This window comes from Heloderma suspectum, chromosome 5 (genome assembly GCF_057233095.1).
Source record: "Heloderma suspectum isolate Gila_16-S chromosome 5, 16-S_ref, whole genome shotgun sequence".
Classification (NCBI taxonomy): domain Eukaryota; kingdom Metazoa; phylum Chordata; class Lepidosauria; order Squamata; family Helodermatidae; genus Heloderma; species Heloderma suspectum.
Window position 1 is genome coordinate 85781999 of NC_139462.1, and position 21572 is coordinate 85803570.

Genomic DNA, 21572 nt, shown 5'->3' on the forward strand with positions numbered 1-21572 from the left:
GTTATTCCTGGGGGTAATCAATAAATCATGTCATCACCTTCACCCCTCTCAAAGTGGTGGAAGAAAAAGCACTTCATCATCAAGGAAAAAGCATCCCCACCGCTACAAACGAAAGGAGAAATGCAGCAATCAATCCTCTAATCTGAAGCCTTAAAATTTAAACATCTTAACAAGATGTAAAGTCATGACTCAGGAGGGGGGCGTAATGCATACCAATACATTTGGCTCCTTGGCAGATGAAAGGACTCCACAGGCTTGCAGCTTATTATATTACAGGATGCTGCTTACGATGAATGTTGCTTGCTCTCTGCAGGAAAATCTAGCACATGAATGAATATGAGGTGAAGACTGGAATTAAGTTATGGTTGGCCCTGAAAATTCTCTTACATTTCGATGGTAGTGGCCCCAGAACATATCCTTGCTGAACCCAAGGCAGAATTAGTATTTATTTCTTACAGGAATTTCAGAAGGGATAATGTTACTTGATGTCCTAATTGGTAGATATGGGGACTAATGTGCTTTTTGGCCAAGCTGAGTGAGGCCTTTGGCTTAGCTTCCCCCTTTGGCCTTCCGTTTGAAGGCCTCTCATGCACTGTGCTTTATAGTGTTTCTCAAATAAGATTGAAATGGCAGACTTGAAATGTGGGAAAAATTTGTGGCTAAGGATGAACATAGGATAATGGTGATGGGAAACTGTTTTGGGGAAAGCAGTAATTGTGCTAGGCTCCATATGTAGTATATTGGTCTTCCACCAGTGGGTTGGGACCCACAAATGGAAAGAACTCTGACCTGAGATGCATTGCACCAGGGCCAGCCCAAGACATTTTGATCTGTGAGGCAAAGGATAAGATGGCAGCCTCATCTGTTTCGTGTAGAAAAGCTAATTGAATTGGCACCTGAATCTTATTTCAGTGCTGGCAATGGGACAGCATCCACCATCACATCTGAATGCAGCAGGCTAGCTTAGGGGGTGCAGGGTAAACTGTGGGTAACACACAGCCCTGTCCTCCAACACCTTTCCACTGTACCCCACTCCCACCAGGAAGGGGGCCAGGAAGGGTGCAGATATTCCATTTTGTACTTGAGAAAGGAATAAGCCAATGCTTAAGAAAGTATATCCTGTCAAAATCATGTAGGCCTTGAATAATATAAAGATCATTCAAATTACCGTAAAAGTGCACTGGTTACATGCAAAATTCTGCCGTGGGGGAATGCCAAATTCTGTTAACTTGCCACAAGCAGAACCGATTTGGCAAATATTACTAAGTCTCACAGGGCCCCCAAAGATTGTAGTATTAGAGAGAGGTATAAAAGCACATAGAGAACTATAAATCCACAGTACCCAAGCTCAGAGTGAATGGAGACAGAATTATTTCTAACTCTTATCATGTGAAATGAGCAAATGAAGGAAATTAGGAGAACACATAATTGTTTGGGTTTTATTTTGTCAAGGAAAAAAAAGGGAGACAGTGACAAGATGCAAAAGAGGATAGGTCTCCTTTGTTTTTAATATCTGTGGAAAAGGGAATTTTAGCAGCTGCAGCTTTTCTCAGCTCTACACAGCAAGCTGTATTTAACAGATTCTCTCTTCTGTATAATTGTTGGATGGTGTTAAAGGTGGGTCCTCCTGAGTCTGAAAAGGTTGAATACTATAGAAATAATATAGCCTCTCATTCTAAAGCATTGCAATGAAAGTAGCTGCTTCATTTGATGACCAGAAACTTCCTTTTCAACTTGACTGTGATTTAAGAGCTTTGTGCTTTTTACCCTTTTCTGGTCAATATAATCTAAAAGATTCTCTTCCTCCTCCTTTACTTAGGTGTTGACTTACCAAGAAGAAAAGTAAGTCACCTGCTTGAGGAGAAAGCAGGGTGTGTATCTGCCGCAGTATCTGATGAGTCCGTGGCTGGAGACAGCGGAGTATACGAAGCTTCTGTAAAACAGTAGGTTTAAGGCAGAAGTGATTCCACTTATGTATGTATGTATGTATTAAATTTCTTATCCAAAAATAACATTCAAGCATCTGGTACCATCATGTCCAGACATTCGCAGCAACTTGAAAACTAGTATGTAGGGCCAAGAAACTAATTACCTCATCTTATCTTGTTTTTTCATAAGTATCGCTTCCATTTTCAGTTATTTGGGCAGTTGTGAACATAACCTCACTGTTTTGATTATGATCTTCCCGTTATGTTCCACAGTTCTCAGCCTCATTTGCCCATATTGTCATTTAATCTTATTGGGTATGGTAATCCATGTGATTTTGTAAATAATATTGCAGTGCTGCTTCTAATGTGATGATGTCACACAGATGCCCCTCAACAAATTATGTAAGCTGCCACAGCAAATCATAGTAAACCACAATGTGGACAAATGAGGCTGTAGATTGAAAGGGCAAAGAATAAGAAAAATGGCACAGAAAAAAAGCAGGAACCAGGCGAGCAATGGGGCGCCCAAAAGCTGTGGAACAAAACAGATGTTAAAGCAGGTAAGGTTAGTGGGTGGTTGTTCATCTGTTTGGGTGACTTGAATATGCCATTTTTGAAGTGAATATCAACACTGGAAAACATTCGGCATGGCCCTAATTTAAATAAGGAGATTGTATTTGATGAAGATGTCAGTCCAGTGTGCAGCTGCTGTGAAAAAGGCAAATGCCATGCTGGGCACAATTAGAAAAGGAATGAAAGACAAAACTTCCAGTATTACAGTGCCCTTTTACAAATGTGTGGTGCAACCACACTTGGAATACAGTGTACAGTTCTGGTTGCTGTGCCTGAAAAAGGATATTGTAGAACTGGAAAAGGTGCAGAAAAGGACAACCAAAATTACCAAGGGACTGGAGCAACTACCCTATGAGGAAAGCTTACAATTCTTGGGGCTGTTTAGTTTAGAAGAAATGCAAGTAAGCCAGTGCATGTGTCCATGTGTGTACATAGAGCTGTATCAAATTATGCATGATGTGGAGAAAGTGGCTAGGGAGAAGTTTTTCTCATAACACTAGAACCCAGGGTTATCCCATGATGTTGAACAGTGGGAGATTCAGGACAGCTAAAAGTAGTTCTTCACATAGTGCATATTTTAACTATGGAATTTGCTGCCACAAGAGATAGTGATGATTGCCAGCGTAGATAACTTTAAGGGGGATTAGACAAATTCATGGAGGATAAGGCTGTCAGTGGCTGCTAATCATGATGTCTACATATTACCTCCAGTATCAGAGGCAGTATGTCTCTGTGTGCCAGTTGCTGGGTGCTGTTGCATTCATGGCCTGCTTGTAAGCTTCTCGTAAGCATCTGGTGGGCCACTGTGTCAACAAAACGCAGGACTAGAAAGGCCTTTGGTCTGATTCAGCATGGTTCTTTTTATGTTTTTACTGTTGAAACATCTGAGTTGACCAAGCTGTAGAACAGAACATTTCTATAAGTTTTAGAAAATAATTGGGTGCTGCAGATGCATTTTTTAACTCTTAATTATGCAGACATCTAACATGGGATGGGGTGAGATTCTGCATGCTCCCTAAACTCATTGGAAGAATGATAAGATAGAAATATAAATAATGCCACATAATAACGATAGCTGATATAGTTAGCCTTTGTTTCATTAATTTTAGCAAATAAATAGGGGAGGAGAAAGAAGATTGTCCCAATATTACTTTTTGACAGTGGATGTTTTTTAAAAAACAATGTAATCAATGAGCATGTTGACAGTGAATGATGGATTATGTGCAAATGTAATCTCACATCCCAATGTAGTAATTTCAAGAACTGAGGATTTTTTACGATAGATGTATAGTTAAAAAACTAGTCTCTGACGCTCTTCAAAGCACATTTGTTTATAATCAGAATAAATAAGCTACTAAATAATGAAGGGGCAACATAATTTTATAAAACTTGAGGCAAATTGCAAAGTGTGAAAAAGGGAGAGTTTCTAGTCCCAATATCAATTGTTCTCTCTTTGCTTGTGCAGGCAATTATAAATAATGATGACCCTTCAAGGATGGATCTTCAAATAACTAGCTACTAGTGAGATAAACCTTAGTATTATTTCTTAAATCCTTAAGAAAGTAACTGTTTTCTGCCATCCCACTTTGACAGCTTCAGTACACATAAGACTAAAAATTCTTCAAACTGGACTGAAGCACCGTTCACATTAATCTTGTGATTTTGGTATAGTATAAGTAGAGTATATTAGTGTTCAAAAGTTTAAATGTTGGTTTGTCTGAGCCTTTCCCAGATATTGGTGGACTGTGATTCCCATTGTGCTTAGTCAGAAGGGCCAATGGCCAGGGATGATGGGAGTTGTAGCCCAACAACTGGGGAGCTGAGGCGGGGAAAGGCTGTTTATCATTACCTTTAGCTATCTTCAACTCTTTATCTTTGTTCTCTAGACCAAATGATAGCGAAGAAGTTGCATATAGTGAAGATGATACCACAGTTCTAGAGACAGCTCAAGTAGAAATAGGACTCAGGTAGGTCACCACATGTAAAAAGAACAGCTATTTAATGACAACTGTAAATGTCTTAAATGTGTCTGATGCAGGCTCCCCCCCCCCGCCTTTTTCTTAACAGATATGATACAAACAGCTCAAGTTTTGTGATAATTGTGGTGCAGTTACAAAATCTTCATGCCCTTTCAATATCCCCAGGCTCCAAAGTGTAAGTAAAATACTCCCTAGATAATGGTAGACTGGTAATTTAACAATAAATACTCACTTTTCAGGAAATTAAAGTGCATTTATAACCTTTGATTGCAGAGAATTCAGATGTTGTTCAGGCTGAACCTCTGTCATCGAGGAAATTGCCTTCTTCTAGCTGCAAATGTTGCAAATGCTGCAAATGTTGGTTGCTTGCAAAACACAATGCTTCCTTCACCATCTTCCTCTAGGATTACCACTGCTCTTGTGAGCTATTGTCATGGGCATCTGCTGGATAGTAGGAGCATGACATACAATTCTCCCTCCTAAGATGGGAAGGCATTCAATACTGGGAAAGTCTTGGTGTTGAGTGCTCTCCTGCCAATGAGAAGAACAGAAATTCACCGTTAAATTTTCCTTATCTCCTTCTTCATGTGCACAGAGCTTTTGTACTTATTTTTTAAAGTCTGTCTTTGATTTGTTTTTTATTCTGTAAAGGGTGATTGCTTATCTCTGGACTGCAGATATAGCTGGATTTGTCTAAGGATCTATATCAGGGGTAGGCAACACAGCCCCCTTTTGGTGCAGCAGTAGCAAAAAAATTGGTGGAATTTTGGCAGCGAACCACTATGGCGGCTTAAAAGAAGCAAATTTAGCTTGAAAATAAGCTAAATTATTCCCTTTTAAGCCTCCATGTAATATGGGGAGAAGCCCATTTTTTGCCATGGCTTTGCCAAATTTCAGCAGCACAGCAGTGACAAGAGTGCAGCCTGGGGGGGGGGGGCATCCAGGGGATAGAAAGTGACTTTCTAGAGAGAGAAAGGGCCAGGGCCTGCAGGAGAAGCCACCACCACCATCACCACCGGGGAAGAGGCGTGCTTGCCGCCGCTGAGCCTGCTGCTGCTGCCGCTGGGCCTGCTGCTGCCGCCGCTGGGCCTGCTGCTGCCGCCACTGCCACCACCACCAGGCCTTCCTTGTGGACTTCTGCCTGGCAGACCGCCAGTCCCTGCAGGACCAGGCCCCCAGGTACCGAGCCAGCTGTGCTGCTCCACCTGCCCCTCCCTGGAGGGGCTACATAAGCTGGCTGGCTGAGGTGGCCTGGGAGAGCCAGGGCCTGCAGGAGAAGCCACCACCACCACCACCACTGGGGAAGAGGCGTGCTTGCCGCCGCCGGGCCTGCTGCCGCCGTCACCGCTACCACCGCCACCAGGCCTTCCCTGTGGACTCCTGCCTGGCATTTTTAAGGGGATTTTAATTGTTTTGTTTGTTTGTTTTATTTTGTTTGGGGGGATTTTGTTGTGTTTTTAGGGGTGGGTAGCCTGCCTGATAGGCGGGAGCGAGGGGGCATGTGTCCACCTGATGGAGGCAGTGGGGGGAGTGTTGGGGGCCAGAACATACCGAGGCTGGGCGGCAGGCACTGGCGGAGCGCTAGGGGCAGGCCATGCCAGGTAAGGGGAACAAGGGAGAGATGTGTAGTATCTGTCCCCTGCTCCGGGCCTGTCCAGAGCCAAAGGATGGCTGGGGGAGGCGTGACCCCATCTTCTGGCCTTCGGTTGCTGCTCTGCAATGCCAGGTCTGTTACCCAGAAAACCTCCCTCATCCATGACATGATCCTGGATGAGGGTGCAGACCTGGCATGTATTACGGAGACCTGGCTGGCCGAGGCTGCTGCTCCAACCCTTGCAGCCATGTGTCCAGCTGGATTTTCGTATGCACAGCAGCCGAGGGCTGGGGATCGGGGAGGGGGAGTGGCTGTTATCTACCGAGAGTCCTTGGTCTTCACCAGACCCCCTCTCCGGGAGACCAAGGTTGTTGAGTGCATGTACTGGAGGTTGGGCCTGAAGGGCAGTCTGGGGATTCTGCTCGTGTACCGTCCACCCCGCTGCACGACTGACTCCCTGGCCGAGGTGCTTGAGGTGGTCTCTGATGTGCGTGTACAGTCCCCTAACTTACTGGTGTTGGGGGACTTCAACGTACATTCGGAGGCCATCCTCACAGGAGCACCTCGGGACTTCATGGAGACCATGGCCTCCTGGGAGCTGCACCATATTCTAACTGGGCCCACCCATGTAGCCGGTCATGCACTAGACCTTGTGTTTGTTTCTGGAGAAGCGGGGAGTGATCTGGAAGTCGGGGGTATATCCACCACCCCCTTGTCATGGTCAGATCACTATCTGGTGATGTTGGACTTCTCGGTTCCACAACCCCTCCGCAGGGGTGGAGGACCCATTAAAATGGTCCGCCCCAGGCGTCTTATGGATCCAAACGGATTCCTGAACGCGCTTGGGGATTCTCTGGGTCATGCCAACGGCCACTCGGTCGAGACCCTGGTGGGTGGCTGGAATGCCGCAATTACTGGGGCATTAGATCGGGTGGCTCCGAAACGCCCTCTCCCCCTGAACAGGGCTCGGACTGCACCATGGTTCAATCCGCGGTTACGAGCTCTGAAACAGGAGGTGAGACGGCTAGAGCGCCGGTGGCGGAAGTCTCGCTCCAAAGACGATCAGACACGGGCTAGAGCTATATCTTCAGCCTATCACGTGGCGGTGAAGGCAGCAAAAAAGGAATATTATGCTGCCTCCATCGCGTCTGCAGAGTGCTGCCCCAGGAGGCTGTTCCAAGTGGTCCGGAGCCTGGTCGGTCCTGTGGCTCCGGAACCACTGGAGCATTCTAAGGCCTCCTGTGAGGCTTTGGCAAGGCACTTTGCAGATAAAATTGATCAGATTAGGTGTGTTACTCTGCACACTGTGGATACAGTTAGTGAGCAAGAGGCGGCCTGTGGCAAACCGGTTTTGTGGGATCGGTTCCAGCTTCTTCCTCCTGATGAAGTGGACAAGGTGCTTTCATCTGTAAGGCCGACCACCTGTTTACTTGATCCTTGCCCATCTTGGCTCATTATGAGCTGCAGAGAGAGACTGGGTGAGGGGATCAAGGCAGTGGTGAATGCCTCCCTTGAGGAGGGAGTGATGCCATCAGCCCTCAAGGAGGCAGTGATAAGACTGCTCTTAAAGAAGCCCTCCTTGGATCCTCAAGTTCTGAACAACTTTCGCCCAGTCTCAAATCTGCCATTTTTGGGCAAGGTGATTGAGCGGGTGGTGGCGGTGCAGTTGAAGGCACACTTGGAAGAAACTGATTATCTAGACCCATTTCAGTCGGGCTTCAGGCCTGGGCATGGGACAGAAACGGCCTTGGTCGCCTTGGTGGATGATATGAGGAGGGCTCTGGATAGGGGTGAATGCTCCTTCCTTGTTCTCCTCGACCTCTCAGCGGCTTTTGATACCGTTGACCACGGTATCCTCCTGGACCGCCTGGAGGGGTTGGGCATTGGAGACACTGTATTGCGGTGGTTCCGGTCCTTCCTCTCCGGCAGGTACCAGAGGGTAGCACTGGGAGAGGAGGTTTCGGACCCGTGGCCACTTACTTGTGGGGTGCCACAGGGTTCCATCCTCTCCCCGATGCTATTTAACATCTATGTGAAGCCCCTGGGGGCTATCATCAGGAGGTTTGGGGTGCAGTGTCATCAATATGCGGATGACACGCAGCTCTACCTCTCATTCAGATCTTCACCAAGGTTGGCCGTAGAATCCCTGTCCAAATGTCTGGAGACGGTGAGTGGCTGGATGGGGAGGAATAAGCTGAAGCTCAACCCTGACAAGACTGAGGTACTTTTGGTGGGAGACAAGAGGAGGCTGGGGGATGTTGACCTGGTGTTGAATGGGGTACGGCTACCCTTGAAAGACCAGGTCCACAGCCTGTGGGTCATTTTGGACTCCCAGCTGTCCATGGAGACTCAGGTGTCAGCTGTGAGCCAGACAGCGCTGTATCAACTCCATCTGATACGGCGGCTGCGCCCCTTCCTTCCCGACCATCTGCTCCCATCAGTAGTACATGCCCTGGTCTCCTCTCGTTTAGACTACTGTAATGCGCTCTACATGGGGTTACCCTTGAAGACAGTTCGGAAACTGCAGCTGGTACAGAACACAGCGGCTCGCCTGATTAAAGGCAGCCGCCGGCGAGATCACATCACTCCAGTGCTGAAGGAGTTGCACTGGTTACCAGTTGTTTTCCGGGCCAAATTCAAGGTGTTGGTTTTGACCTTTAAAACCCTATATGGTTCCGGCCCAGCCTATCTTAAGGAGCGCCTCCAGCAACACCAGACAGGCCGCTTAACAAGATCAGCCTCGGATGGCCTTCTCTCTGTCCCATCAGCCAGGACAGCTAGACTGGTGGGGACGAGGGAGAGGGCCTTCTCTGTGGTGGCCCCCACTCTGTGGAACTCCCTCCCTAGGGAACTCCGTCATGCCCCCTCTTTAATGACCTTCCGTCGTGCATTAAAAACGTGGTTGTTCAGGCAGGCATTTGGGGTGGGTTAGGGTATTTAAAAAAAAAAAAATTATGGTAAAATTTTATTGTTTTAAATTGTTTTATGGTGGGTTGTACTTCGCCCAGAGTGGCTGGGTGACCAGTCAGATGGGCGATTAATAAATTTAATAAATAAATAAATAAATAAAGACTTCCAGGCCCCCTGAAGTTGCCCATCCCTAATATATATGATAGTGGGAGAAAGTCTTCTCCAGAAGGAGCTGATTTTCAACTGAGTGTACTTTTGAGTTGTCTCCGAAATTCATCCACTAACTGGAGAGTTTAAACATTCACTGTCTGTGTGGGATGTATTTGCATTTCAAAGTCAATGCAACTTTACGTACCCATTTCAAGACAGCAGTGCCTTTTTACAAACGCATGAAATGCCTGTTTTACTGAAAGCAGTTTTTTCAATGTGGTTTAATTTGCAGAAATATTTATAAGGACTTTACTTACTATCACAATATGGTATGGGAATAGTCCCACAAGCTACTCCATGTTAGAAAACGTAGCTTGGGCACACAGTGCGAGGGAAAGATTGATGAGCCATCTTTATTCTCTGGCATGGTTTTTGTTTTCACCCTTCCTGCTTTGTTTTCAGACATAGCAGTAATGCGTGAGAACTCCTACGTTGCTACACTGTAATGTGGGAAGAAGCTGTCTTAGAAGCATTTGTTTAGGAGGTGGATGTAGCGTATCTGTGTCATCATGACAGTTCTATAAAAGCAGCTACTTGGGAAGAGTAGCACTTTCTCCTCTATGGTAGAGATGGACAAGGCTGCTAACAATAAAGAGTTACCTAAATAAAAACTGGTTGAGATGATATAAGTGGGAGAGGCATGGGGAAAAGTCTTGGAATGTTACCCATAACATCAGCAATAAGGTGACTGCTAGGAAGGTAGCAGTCATTAAAAATATGGCATGAACTCTAAGATCTTTTCAGAAGTATGCAATGTACTTTGTATTATATAAGAGATATAAAGGGAAGGTGGCCTGTGAAATAGGTCATGATTCTGACTATCAGCCAGGAGCAACATCTAGTGTAGAAACAACAGTAGGAACTGGAGGGCTGTAAATGAAGGATAGAGGAATCGTTGATGGTTATTTGTGGTGCCAGGGGAAAAGGGCAGCTGTGATTATGGATTGTGCTGGATTTACATTGACATTTCCCCACATAATCCTGTCCTTAGAACTGGTTAAAAGGGATTGTGGGGAGAGAGAAATAGCAGTCTGTGAGCTTGAACCAGGACTTAAATGTTCTTAAAGACTGCAGTATTTCTCAACTCCTCCCTCTGGTGTCGTGCTGGGTGCCTGTGGGTGCCATTTTTGCATGGTGCCCATGGGTGCCTGTCTTGCCATGCAAACTTAGTTCGCAGAGCTTGCTTGAGGGTTAGGCAACTCTCAAATAACTATAAAACAACCCATGGTTATTTCAGGGTTATGTAACCCTCAAACAACCCCTGGAAGCTAGGCTCACATGAAATGACAAGCCACAGCAAGCCTGGCAAAAATGGTGTTCATTGGGTAAATTAAGCCACAGTGGGCAGTTGTATCATGCAAATCAGGTCATTGTATCTTATTTATTCTTAGAACGAAATTCTCTACTTTATTTTTATAACCCTTTTTACATCTCCAAAATATTATTCCTACTTCCTGGAATATCTGTTAGGATAATATTCAGCATCCTAATGTATCCTCTGGTATTTCTATTAAAATAGCAAACTCTACTTTCCATGAAATAATGTCAGCAGCAGCAGCATAATAATAATAATAACAAAAACAACAATAACAACGATGGTGATGATGATGATGAGTATCTTTCATTCTGTTTCCAAGTAACAGAAAAAATTTAAGTGTGGGGCCAAAGGCTGAGGATAGCAATTGGAGGTTTGATGTATGAGCTATTCTTCTTTTATTCCTGCATACTCCTCTGTTTGAGCATTTCCATTATTCTTGCCCTACTTGTTATTGTGTTTTTTAAAACTAATTTTCCCAGTAATTAGGTTTGGTGACACAACCTTATTATTGGCAGCTGTAATGCAGTTAGTATTGAAGCCTGCAGCTGAACATGAGAATTATGCAGGAAAAGGCATTTGTTTTAAGTATATATCATTGTATAATGCAACATCCATGGATACTTCACGATGTACGTTTAAGTAATCTTTTTTTTTAATCCTTCCCAACTCTAGATATTTTAGAATTGCAATTTTGCCATCTTCAGCTGATATCAGTTGTCTATTTCGCACAAAAGTCCATTCTGCTGCTGAAACTCTTTTATTTAGTGAGATGTTCAGAGTAGTCATTTCCCAGACATCTTTGCATCAAAAGACTTTGAGAGTGGATGTCTGCTCTGTCAGTAAAACTCATCGGGAAGAATGCCTAGTAAGTATTCTTTATTACTGGCTTTGTTTGATGTTCTTTTGCTTTCTCTGTCTCTGTCATACTGATGGATAGGAAGTTTCTGGGCCGTGCATTAGCAACCTCCACAGCACTAAATATATTCATCTCTGATATTAGATGATTGCAGAATTTAGACTCTCTTTCTATCACAGTATTACAGCAGTAGACAATTTGTTCAGCATTGAGGGCTTAATTGGAAATGCATCATGAGCTTGAGGGCTGCAGCTAATATTCATAATTTAGATGCATGTAATAAGCATAATTTGCATACCCTATTAATGGATGTGATGAGTGGTAAGTCACAATGTATGGTTCACATGCTTTCTGACAGAATAGTGTACTCTTAAGTATGGAAGACTTTGGTTCAGTCCCTCAACTCTGCTTTTTACATACTGGCTTAGAAGCTGAAAAACATAAGAAATTTGGACATTTTTGCTTCTAATCTATTTGCATTTATTCATCACATTCCTCTATGTCTCTGTATAGTCGTGGTAATGAACGTTTAGTGAAAGCTAAAATGTCCAGGCTTCTGGCATTGGCCATATGATATGCAAGCCACACAGAGTGCCCAGTTTGCTTTCCTCTAAGGTATTACATAATCATACCTTTGGCAGTATAATAAATTATGTAACTTCACCCTGTAGATAGATGTGCAGGGCTTGGCGGGGGTGTTTGGTTTTTTGTCTTCTTGTCACTTGCATGGGAAATGATCTAATATTAGACTTGTACCGATTAAACATTTAAATAGCAAACAGTTGGTGCAAATAGTATGTTTGCAGGAAACAGACATTTGTCTAGCAGACTATGTTTTTGTTCTGCTTCAGAGATAGCAAAATGCCCCCTCCACACACACGCGCACACACACACACATTAATTTGAGAAGTCAGAAGCTCTGAACAGTCTTTCAGGTGTCTTTGGAGGCATGATTTCATTCCACTTTGTTTGTTGTTTATTCGGTCAGTCGCTTCCGACTCTTCATGACTTCACCAGCCCACGCCAGAGCTTCCTGTCAGCCGTCACTACTCCCAGCTCCCCCAGGTCGAGTCTGTCACCTCCAGAATATCATCCATCCATCTTGCCTTTGGTCGGCCCCTCTTCTTTTTGCCTTCCACTTTCCCTAGCATCAGCACCTTCTCCAGGGTGTCCTGTCTTCTCATCATGTGGCCAAAGTACTTCAGTTTTGCCTTTAATATCATTCCCTCAAGTGAGCAGTCTGGCTTTATTTCCTGGAGTATGGACTGGTTTGATCTTCTTGCAGTCCAAGGCACTCTCAGAATTTTCCTCCAGCACCACAGTTCAAAAGCATCTCATCTTCCTTCGCTCAGCCTTCCTTATGGTCCAGCTCTCGCAGCCATTGGTTACTACGGGGAATACCATTGCTTTAACTATGCGGACCTTTGTTGTCAGTGTGATGTCTCTGCTTTTAACTATTTTATCAAGATTTGTCATTGCTCCCCTCCCAAGAAGTAAACGTCTTCTGATTTCCTGGCTGCAGTCAGCGTCTGCAGTAATCTTTGCGCCTAGAAAGACAAAGTCTGTCACTGCCTCCACGTTTTCTCCCTCTATTTGCCAGTTATCAATCAAGCTGGTTGCCATAATCTTGGTTTTTTTGAGGTTTAACTGCAACCCAGCTTTTGCACTTTCTTCTTTCACCTTCATCATAAGGTTCCTCAGCTCCTCCTCGCTTTCAGCCATCAAAGTGGTATCATCTGCATATCTGAGATTGTTAATATTTCTTCCAGCGATTTTAACTCCAGCCTTGGCTTCATCAAGCCCAGCACGTCGCATGATGTGTTCTGCGTACAGGTTGAATAGGTAGGGTGAGAGTATACAACCCTGCTATACTCCTTTCCCAATCTTAAACCAGTCCGTTGTTCCGTAGTCTGTTCTTACCGTTGCTACTTGGTCGTTATACAGATTCCTCAGGAGGGAGATGATCCACACAGTCAAAGGCTTTAGAATAGTCAATAAAACAGAAATAGATGTTTTTCTGAAACTCCCTGGCTTTCTCCATTATCCAGCGGATATTGGCAATTTGGTCTCTAGTTCCTCTGCCTTTTCTAAACCCAGCTTGTACATCTGGCAATTCTCGTTCCATGAATTGCTGGAGTCTACCTTGCAGGATCTTGAGCATTACCTTACTGGCATGTGAAATACGTGCCACTGTTTGATAGTTTGAACATTCTTTGGTGCTTCCCTTTTTTGGTATGGGGATATAAGTTGATCTTTTCCAATCTGTTGGCCATTCTTGTGTTTTCCAAATTTGCTGGCATATGGCATGCATCATCTTAGTTTTCATGGCAAGAATACTGGGGTGGGTTGCCGTTTCCTTCCCCAGGGATCGTATTTAGTCTGACCTCTCTGCCATGACCTTCCCATCTTGGGTGTCCCTTCACAGTTTAGCTCATGACGTCATTGAGGTGCTCCAGCTCCAGCACCATGACAAGGTAACGATCTCCTTTGCTGGAGTTCATTCCACTACAGATTCAAATTTCCTTGCTACAGCTCTTCCAAGCTCCATTGATATAAATAAAGCTCACATGAGAAATGCTCTTAAATACAGTTTTTGTGATGACACAATTTCCTGGGTTGCCTTTTATGCTGATATTTGTGGTGGTGACTATTGTCAGATAGCAACATAGATTGATAGGCAACCCAGATAAATGCAAAGCTAATAGCACCCTTCCATTTGCCATTGCGGTGAATACATGAAGCTGCCTTATGCCAAGTTGCTTCGAGGTGGAGCCCAGGGTAACCTACTCTGAGTGAAGCCCTTTCTCTGTGGTGCCAAGCAGAAGACTTTCCCAGCCCATGCTGGGGATTTCCCATGCCAGCATGGGGCTGAACCTGGGACCTCATGCATGCAAAGCATGTATCCTGCTACAGAGCTATGTGGCTCCTTCCCTAACTCAGTGGCAAAGATGCATCAGGCAACACTGTCCAATTTCTCCTGTGTAGTAGTTTCATGGTAAGAGGCTGATCGCTTTATTTTTCTTTATATTTTTCAAGCTATTATTGCCCTGGTAGCTGTCCAGTAGATGATAGTATAACGGAAGCATATTGATTAATAACCACGGACTCTGCCAGAGTGTAAAGTGATGGTGCCTGAGGCATGTTGCACAATAGGGCTCTTAAGCCTCCAGATATGAGCTTAAATTTTCTTTTCTTGCATATAAAACTACTTTCCTTCTCATGAAGAAGATGGACTGAGGCCAACTGTATTTTGCCCCAGGCATCAACTTAGCCAGTACTCTCTTTTGCATGGATCTATTACGCTTGATTAGATTTACCGAATATAAATGACTTTTCATCCTTGTGGGTATGCATTATCTATCTGATCCTTAATGTTTCCAGATTATCTGCTTATTTTTAAAAATACACTCTTTAAATCACGTTGTCCTCCTACTGAGGAATAAACAACAACAAAAGACTGTTATCAACCAGTTAAATCAGAATACGTGAATTATAAATATCTACTTATGCCAATCCCCTTCGTTTCCTTTTGCCACTCCTACCTTTTAAGCCTTCTGCTGTGCCAATTTGTGCCTTGAATTCCTTTGCCCATTTCTACCCTATATAAGGCACCTTATAAGGCTGTTGCAAGAGTCCTCAACCTTTTGGGACTCATGGGCACATTTGGGAATTTAAGAAACTGCTGCAGACACTGCTACAAAATGCCTAATGAGTGGATTGCTACTTTGGTGTCTACCTGTCATGTCTTATTCAGAAAAAACTTCTGTTTCATGTCTGTTGGACATCGCAACATCTCTTTCATAAGGGATTGTCTAATTCAGCTAATTGCTGCCAGTGCAATACAGCCAATGCTTCTTTTAAACATATGTTTTGGCAATGTCCAGTAGTTGCTTCTTTGGGGGAGGAAATTATTACACAGATAAATTTTGTACTGGAACAGTCTTTAATATTCACTGATGTATACGATCTTACGAATTATTTACCTGCTTCATAGAAATTAGCAAATGGTCAGCGTAAATGGATTCTCCATGCCCTTTTGACAGCTAAAAGACTGATATAACATTGGAAGGATAAACACTCACCTGTAATGCAATGAATGGAGGACTTTACAACGCTTTCAGTATTTAAACAGGTGGCATACAGACACCACCTTCAAATGGATTCTTTTGTTGAAGCCTATGTATAATTGCATGCATTTCATATGTATCCATTGCTATGGATACATACAAATCCATGTATGTATATTTAAAAAGGAAAAATAATAATAAAAAATATGGGGGGGGGTTCCCGCAGGCACCACATTGGGGACCCCTTCATGGGCACCATTGGAGGTGCCTGCTGGTGCCATGGAGCCAGCAGGCACCACATTGGGAACCTCTGGGTCCTTGTTCTTTAGATCCCGCGAGGTCTATCCTGAACTAGCATCACTTCACCATTTCTGTGCAACTGCTCCAGATGATAAATCTTACCCCATCCTCAATTTTTGTCTAGGTCTGTGTTTCCCCTTTCCCCTTGCCTGTTCATTATACAGTTTATATGATTACTGACCAGTTTATATGATTACTGAGTGAACGATACCTTGAGGGGGCTCTCCTGCCCATATAATGCAATGATATGCCATATAGAGAGGCCTCTAGACATGTAAACCCAACTTGTGCAATTGCCCACGCACTACTGCACGCAACCCTTTTGAGAGATGGAAGAATCGTGCTGATTGGGCCTCCACATGGAGTGCCCACCTCACATGTTATGTTATATGCATAGTGGAACGGACAGATGCGTGACCACTCTTCCACTACACGAAGAGACTTGCTGGCCTGGTAAGTATATGAACTTCAGTGTTTATTTATCTTCAGTTTGAATACCGGTTCTGAGTATAACTGCAGTATTTTAACCCCAGAGGTGTACAAGTGTAGTTCATGTTTTTAATCTTTATGGGGTAAGAAGCATTTGAGGTGCCAATGTAAAAACATTTTTGTGTGACAAAATCACTCTGAAATATTTAGATTGTTTTATCAGTTTTTATATTAAATGCTATATATGAAAATGACCATATAAATTGTCCTTTCACATTTCTATGTAGGCTGGAACTCAGATTAGCTTGGCAGATGTGTTGTTTTCAAATGAGACTTCAACTCTGTGGTATAACTTGCTGTCCTGCAAGCAGATTCCTGGCAGAAAGAATAAAGAGCAAAAGGAGGATCCTATCTTTGTATCAAACAATCAGTCTTCTGACTCCTTGGACTTGGTGAGAAATGTAGGATTACTTCTGAAGAAGATACTAGAAATAGTAGTGGTACCAAGGAAGCAATTGTACTATCTAATGATTTGCTCCCTCCTGTGCTTTTACTAGCTGACTGCCATGTGGCCTGAGTGAAGGTATGTTGTAATTTGGCTTCCAAAAACTAATCTGCATTGTAAGGAAAAAGCACGTGTACACTGCATGTTATTGATTATTTCTTGATTCAATTTGTGAGTCACCCTATAGTCAGAGCCCTCAAGGCAACATACATAAAAGCAAATACAATAAAACCAATGATAAAGTCAGTGATAAAACACATTAAGGGTACAACCCTATGCATTTTTAGACAAAAAAGGTCCTCCAACTTCCATGCTGGCTGGGGAATGCTGGGAGTTGTAGGTCTTTTTTCTGTCTTAACATGCATAGGATGGTGCCCTAAAAGAATTGTTCTAGAAGCCATAACAATAAATCAGAATAACTTAAGAGGGATAATAACTGAGTAGCTAAAACATGAAGAAAGATGATTGTAAAGTGCACCATTAAACATATCATTAAGAAGAAAGCAACCACTTTGAAAATGCTCTGTGCATACAACTAGCTCATGACAGAGAAGGCTAGGTTATAGCCATTCTTCCTAAGATGCTGGCTTTCCACAGGCAGGGAAGTTAATTTGGATTTTGTGCACATGTGCCTTTAGGGACATTACTCCCAATACGTGAAAGTCCAAAGGCGCTGAAGGTGGGACATGTGTACCAGCTAGGACGGAAGGGCATTCTTTCTCCTCACCGTGTGTCGGCAATCCGAGCCGAGTAAAGTTATTGTTTAATCTGGCCTGGTATTATTTTATGAGTGGCAGATACTCATGTAAATTATTGCTTTTGCCAAAAATACATGAATTTTTACTGAGCTGTTGTTTTGCCAGTGTGTGTGTTATTATCTTTTATCTTGAGGTACTTTGTTTCAATTTGCCTAGCCTAGCCCTCTTTCTGATATAGCAACTTTTGAGATGTGGTTTGATTTTCACAGGGGATGCGTGCAATTTTAGGTGATGTGGTAACATGGAAATATTATGTGTGTTTCATGATGTTGCCCTTCTTATATAAATGTGCCCCTGCAGATATTTTTATGCTCACTCAATTTAGTCTGAAAGGTAGGCACATAGAGTAATAGACAGCATCTTTGTTGTTGTACCCAGGCGTTGTCCATATGCACAACTATTGATGGGGAAGGTTTTATAAATAGTATCACTTCTTAAAACTCAGTACATTAGAACATGTAGATCCACTTCCAATTTCTCTGTTAGGATGCTGTATCAGCATTACTAGAAAGGACATCAGCCGAGCTGCAAGCAGTAGAACAGGAGTTGGCAGAGGAGGAGGACGAGGAAGAAGAAAAGGATGTACAGGAGCCACCGGATGCTGAGGAAGACTGGTAAGCTGAACTCTCCTGTTTTGTTTATATACAACAGCTTTTAAAGCTATAAAGCATAAAAGAAAGTAGGCCACTGAAAGAAAAGTTGTACTCACCATCTGCTCCTCCTCCAAACACAAAGAACTTTTTACCCCTTTGAAGACTTTGGGGAAGAATCACACATGCTTCACTGTGTTTTCCCTGCAGCACTTTCCCCATTGCTGAAGGGTTGGTTCCAGGATTGGGGATGGCGGAGAATTCCACCACGGATCTCAGTGAGGCTGAATGTCAGTGCATTCAGCCCCCCGAAATCTGTGGTGGAACGAAGCCCCCCTGCCCCACCACCCTGCGAAAGGCACGCAAAACGGAGCACTACCTGGTGCCGTTCACGCTGCTTTGCGAATGGCAGCCGCGTCTGTGGCCGCCATTCGCTTCACAATTTTTCCCGTGATAGGCTACATAAATACTTACGTAGCCTATCATGGCTAACACAGGGACACCATCTGCATCCCTGTGGAGGCCGTGATAGGCTACATAAATATTTACGTAGCCTATCACGGCAAAAAAAGGGACGCAAATGGCGGCCGCTATGGCCGCCGCCATTTGCGTCCCTGTGCAGCCCAGCAGTGGCTGGATGTCACTGCGGGCGGCCCCGGCCGGCGGTTCCGCGGAGTCGCCACAGAGCGGAGCCAGCCAGCAAGGATTTGGGGGGGGGGACGGAGCACCTCCCCTCCACCGCGGATGTCATGAAACGAAACAGGTAAGTCGTTTCATACATCCCTATCCAGGATGTCCCTTCTAGGAGTGGAAGGGCTCTGCTCGGGAAGGTCCCTTCATCTGATTGTTGGGGATCCCCCTCTCCCCCACCCTCCAATCACAGCTAACTCATTCAGCAGAGTCTGCTGACTTTGTCGCATTTTCAGGGATAGTGCTGTGGGAAGGAGGGGTGGGGAAGCCCACTTCTGCCAGCACATTTGATCCAACATAAATCTGGATCCAACCTGAAGAGACAAGTGTGTGGGGTGTTTGTTTTTTTTAAAAAAAGGAAATAGCGATTTGTTTCTTTGGTGGGAACTGCAGCAAGGAGAATAATGAACGATACATCAGTTGCACACACAGCCCCCCTTCAGTCATTGGTCTCCATATGATTAAGGTCATAGCTAGAGAGCGGGGCCGCACCTCCTGGCCCCCACCCCCAGTGTCTTGATCCTTCCCCCACACTGCCCACATGCCAGGGAACGTCTGCAATGAGGAAGTCTGCTGAATGCATGGAAACTGCTTGTGAGCTGGAACCCTGCACAAACCCTAGGCATGTCCAGCAGGGTTCCCCATTGCAGACATGCCCCCAAAGGATATTCAGCATGGGAGAGAGGATGCAGGGACAGAGACTCCCCTTTCTCCACATATGATCTTAATTGACTAATTAAGACTAGTGACTGAGGCTCAGAAGGTGGCAAAAAGGAAGAGGGCCTTCTTGGTAGTGGCCCCCAATTGCGCCAACGTTGTTATTGTTAGGGAGCAGCTTAAGACATTCCCCTACTCCCAGGCATTTGGCAGCATATGATAGGTTTCTAATAAGGTCATGGGATATTATTTGTGTATGTGTGTATGTGTGTCTGCTCTGTTTATATGTTTGTAACTAAACTGTTTGTATATTTCACTTAATACTGAATGTTTAAGGGTTTTAATCTTTGTAAGCCACCCAGAGAGCTTTGGCTAGTGGACGATATAGCAATAAATGAAATGAAGGGGCTATAGGATTCCCCCTTCCTTGCATAAGAATCTAAGAGCCCTGCCGTATCAGACCAAAGGTCCATCTAGTTTTGTATCCTATTTTCTACAGTGGCCAACCAGATGCCTCTTCAGCCAGGCATGAAGGCAAGCGCCTTTCCCAACTATTTGTCCCCAGCATATGCTATTCCATGTTATACTATCTCTGAGCATGCACAACACTTCTTTGGAACCAGCCCTCAATTGTCCACAGTAAACGGAAAATTTGGGCAATGACTCATTAGAATGTGGTCTAATATGGGTTAACTACCTTGTATTGTAAGATGGTGGGGGGGTGGGGGGGTTGTTGTGGTTGTTGTGGTTCAGTTGTGTCCGACTCTTCGTGACCCCATGGACCATAGCATGCCAGGCCTTCCGGTCCTGCGCTCTCTCCCGGAGTGTGCTCAAGTTCATATTCATTGCATCGGTGATGCTATCTAGCCATCTCATCCTCTGCCGCCCCCTTCTCCTTTTGCCTTCAATCTTTCCCAGCATCAGGGTCTTCTCCAGTGACTTTTCTCTTTGCATTAGGTGGCCAAAATATTTGAACGTCAGCTTCAGTATCTGTCCTTCCAGTGAGCACTCAGGGTTGATTTCCTTTAGGATTGACTGATTTGACCTCCTTGCAGTCCAGGGGACTCGTAAGAGTCTTCTTCAGCACCACAGTTGGAAAGCATCAATTCTTCGGCGCTCAGCCTTCCTTAGAGTCCAGCTCTCACAGCCATACGTTGCTACTGGGAAAACCATAGCTTTGATTATATGAACCTTTGTTGGCAAGGTGATGTCTCTGCTTCTTACTATGCTGTCTAGGTTTGCCATAGCTTTCCTCCCAAGGAGCAAGCGTCTTTTAATTTCATGGCTACAGTCATCATCTTGGAGCCCAAGAAAATAAAATCTGTCCCTGCTTCCATTTCTTCCCCTTCTATATGCCAGGAAGTGATGGGGACAGATGCCATGATCTTGGTTTTTTTAATGTTGAGTTTCAGACCAGCTTTTGCACTCTCCACTTTCACCCTCAACAAGAGGCTCTTGAGATCCTCTTCGCTTTCTGCCATGAGGGTGGTATCGTCTGCGTATCTGAGGTTGTTGATAATTCTCCCAACAATCTTAATTCCGACCTGTGATTCATCCACCCTGGCATTTCTCATGATGTACTCTGCATATAAGTTAAATAAGCAGGGCGACAATATGCAGCCTTATCCTACTCCTTTTCCAATTTGGAACCAATCAGTTGTTCCATGTCCGCTTCTTACTGTTGCTTCTTGACCCTTGTACAGGTTTCTCAGGAGACAGGTAAGGTGGTCTGGTACTCCCATCTCTTTAAGAATTTGCCAGTTTGTTGTGATCCACACAATCGAAGGCTTTAGCGTAGTCAATGAAGCAGAAATAGACATTTTTCTGGAATTCTCTTGCTTTCTCCATGATCCAGCGAATGTTGACGATTTGATCTCTAGTTCCTCTGCCTCTTCGAAACCCAGCTTGTACTTCCGGTAGTTCTCAGTTGACATACTGCTGAAGCCTAGCTTGTAGGATTTTGAGCATAACCTTGCTGGCATGTGAAATGAGCCAACAGAATAGACTTCCCCAACCTGGCAGTGCTGGCTGGGGATGATAGCAGCTGTAATCCAATACATCCAGGTAAGGGAAGGCTGAGATAGAGTTGTGTTTTTCCAGTTCACCATGTTGGGAGAGAAAGTACATATAATCTTTTATCTCCTGAGAACACAAAATGAGTTAGCCTGTATTTGCTAATACAGGTTAATAATTTGGAAGGGACCATGT

General features: G+C 44.3%; 1 protein-coding gene across 4 annotated transcripts in view; it reads left to right on the forward strand.

The window, feature by feature from the left end:
- WWC2 (WW and C2 domain containing 2) overlaps positions 1–21572 on the forward strand; it is a 208057-nt gene that overhangs the window by 156611 nt on the left and 29874 nt on the right. For all 4 annotated transcript variants that reach the window (XM_084856506.1, XM_084856505.1, XM_084856507.1 and 1 more), the window contains 6 exons: positions 1820–1943; positions 4388–4468; positions 4569–4655; positions 11185–11377; positions 16452–16616; positions 17914–18041. In XM_084856506.1, the coding sequence (XP_084712632.1) occupies positions 1820–1943; positions 4388–4468; positions 4569–4655; positions 11185–11377; positions 16452–16616; positions 17914–18041 (778 nt within the window). The remainder of the gene's footprint in view (positions 1–1819; positions 1944–4387; positions 4469–4568; positions 4656–11184; positions 11378–16451; positions 16617–17913; positions 18042–21572) is intronic.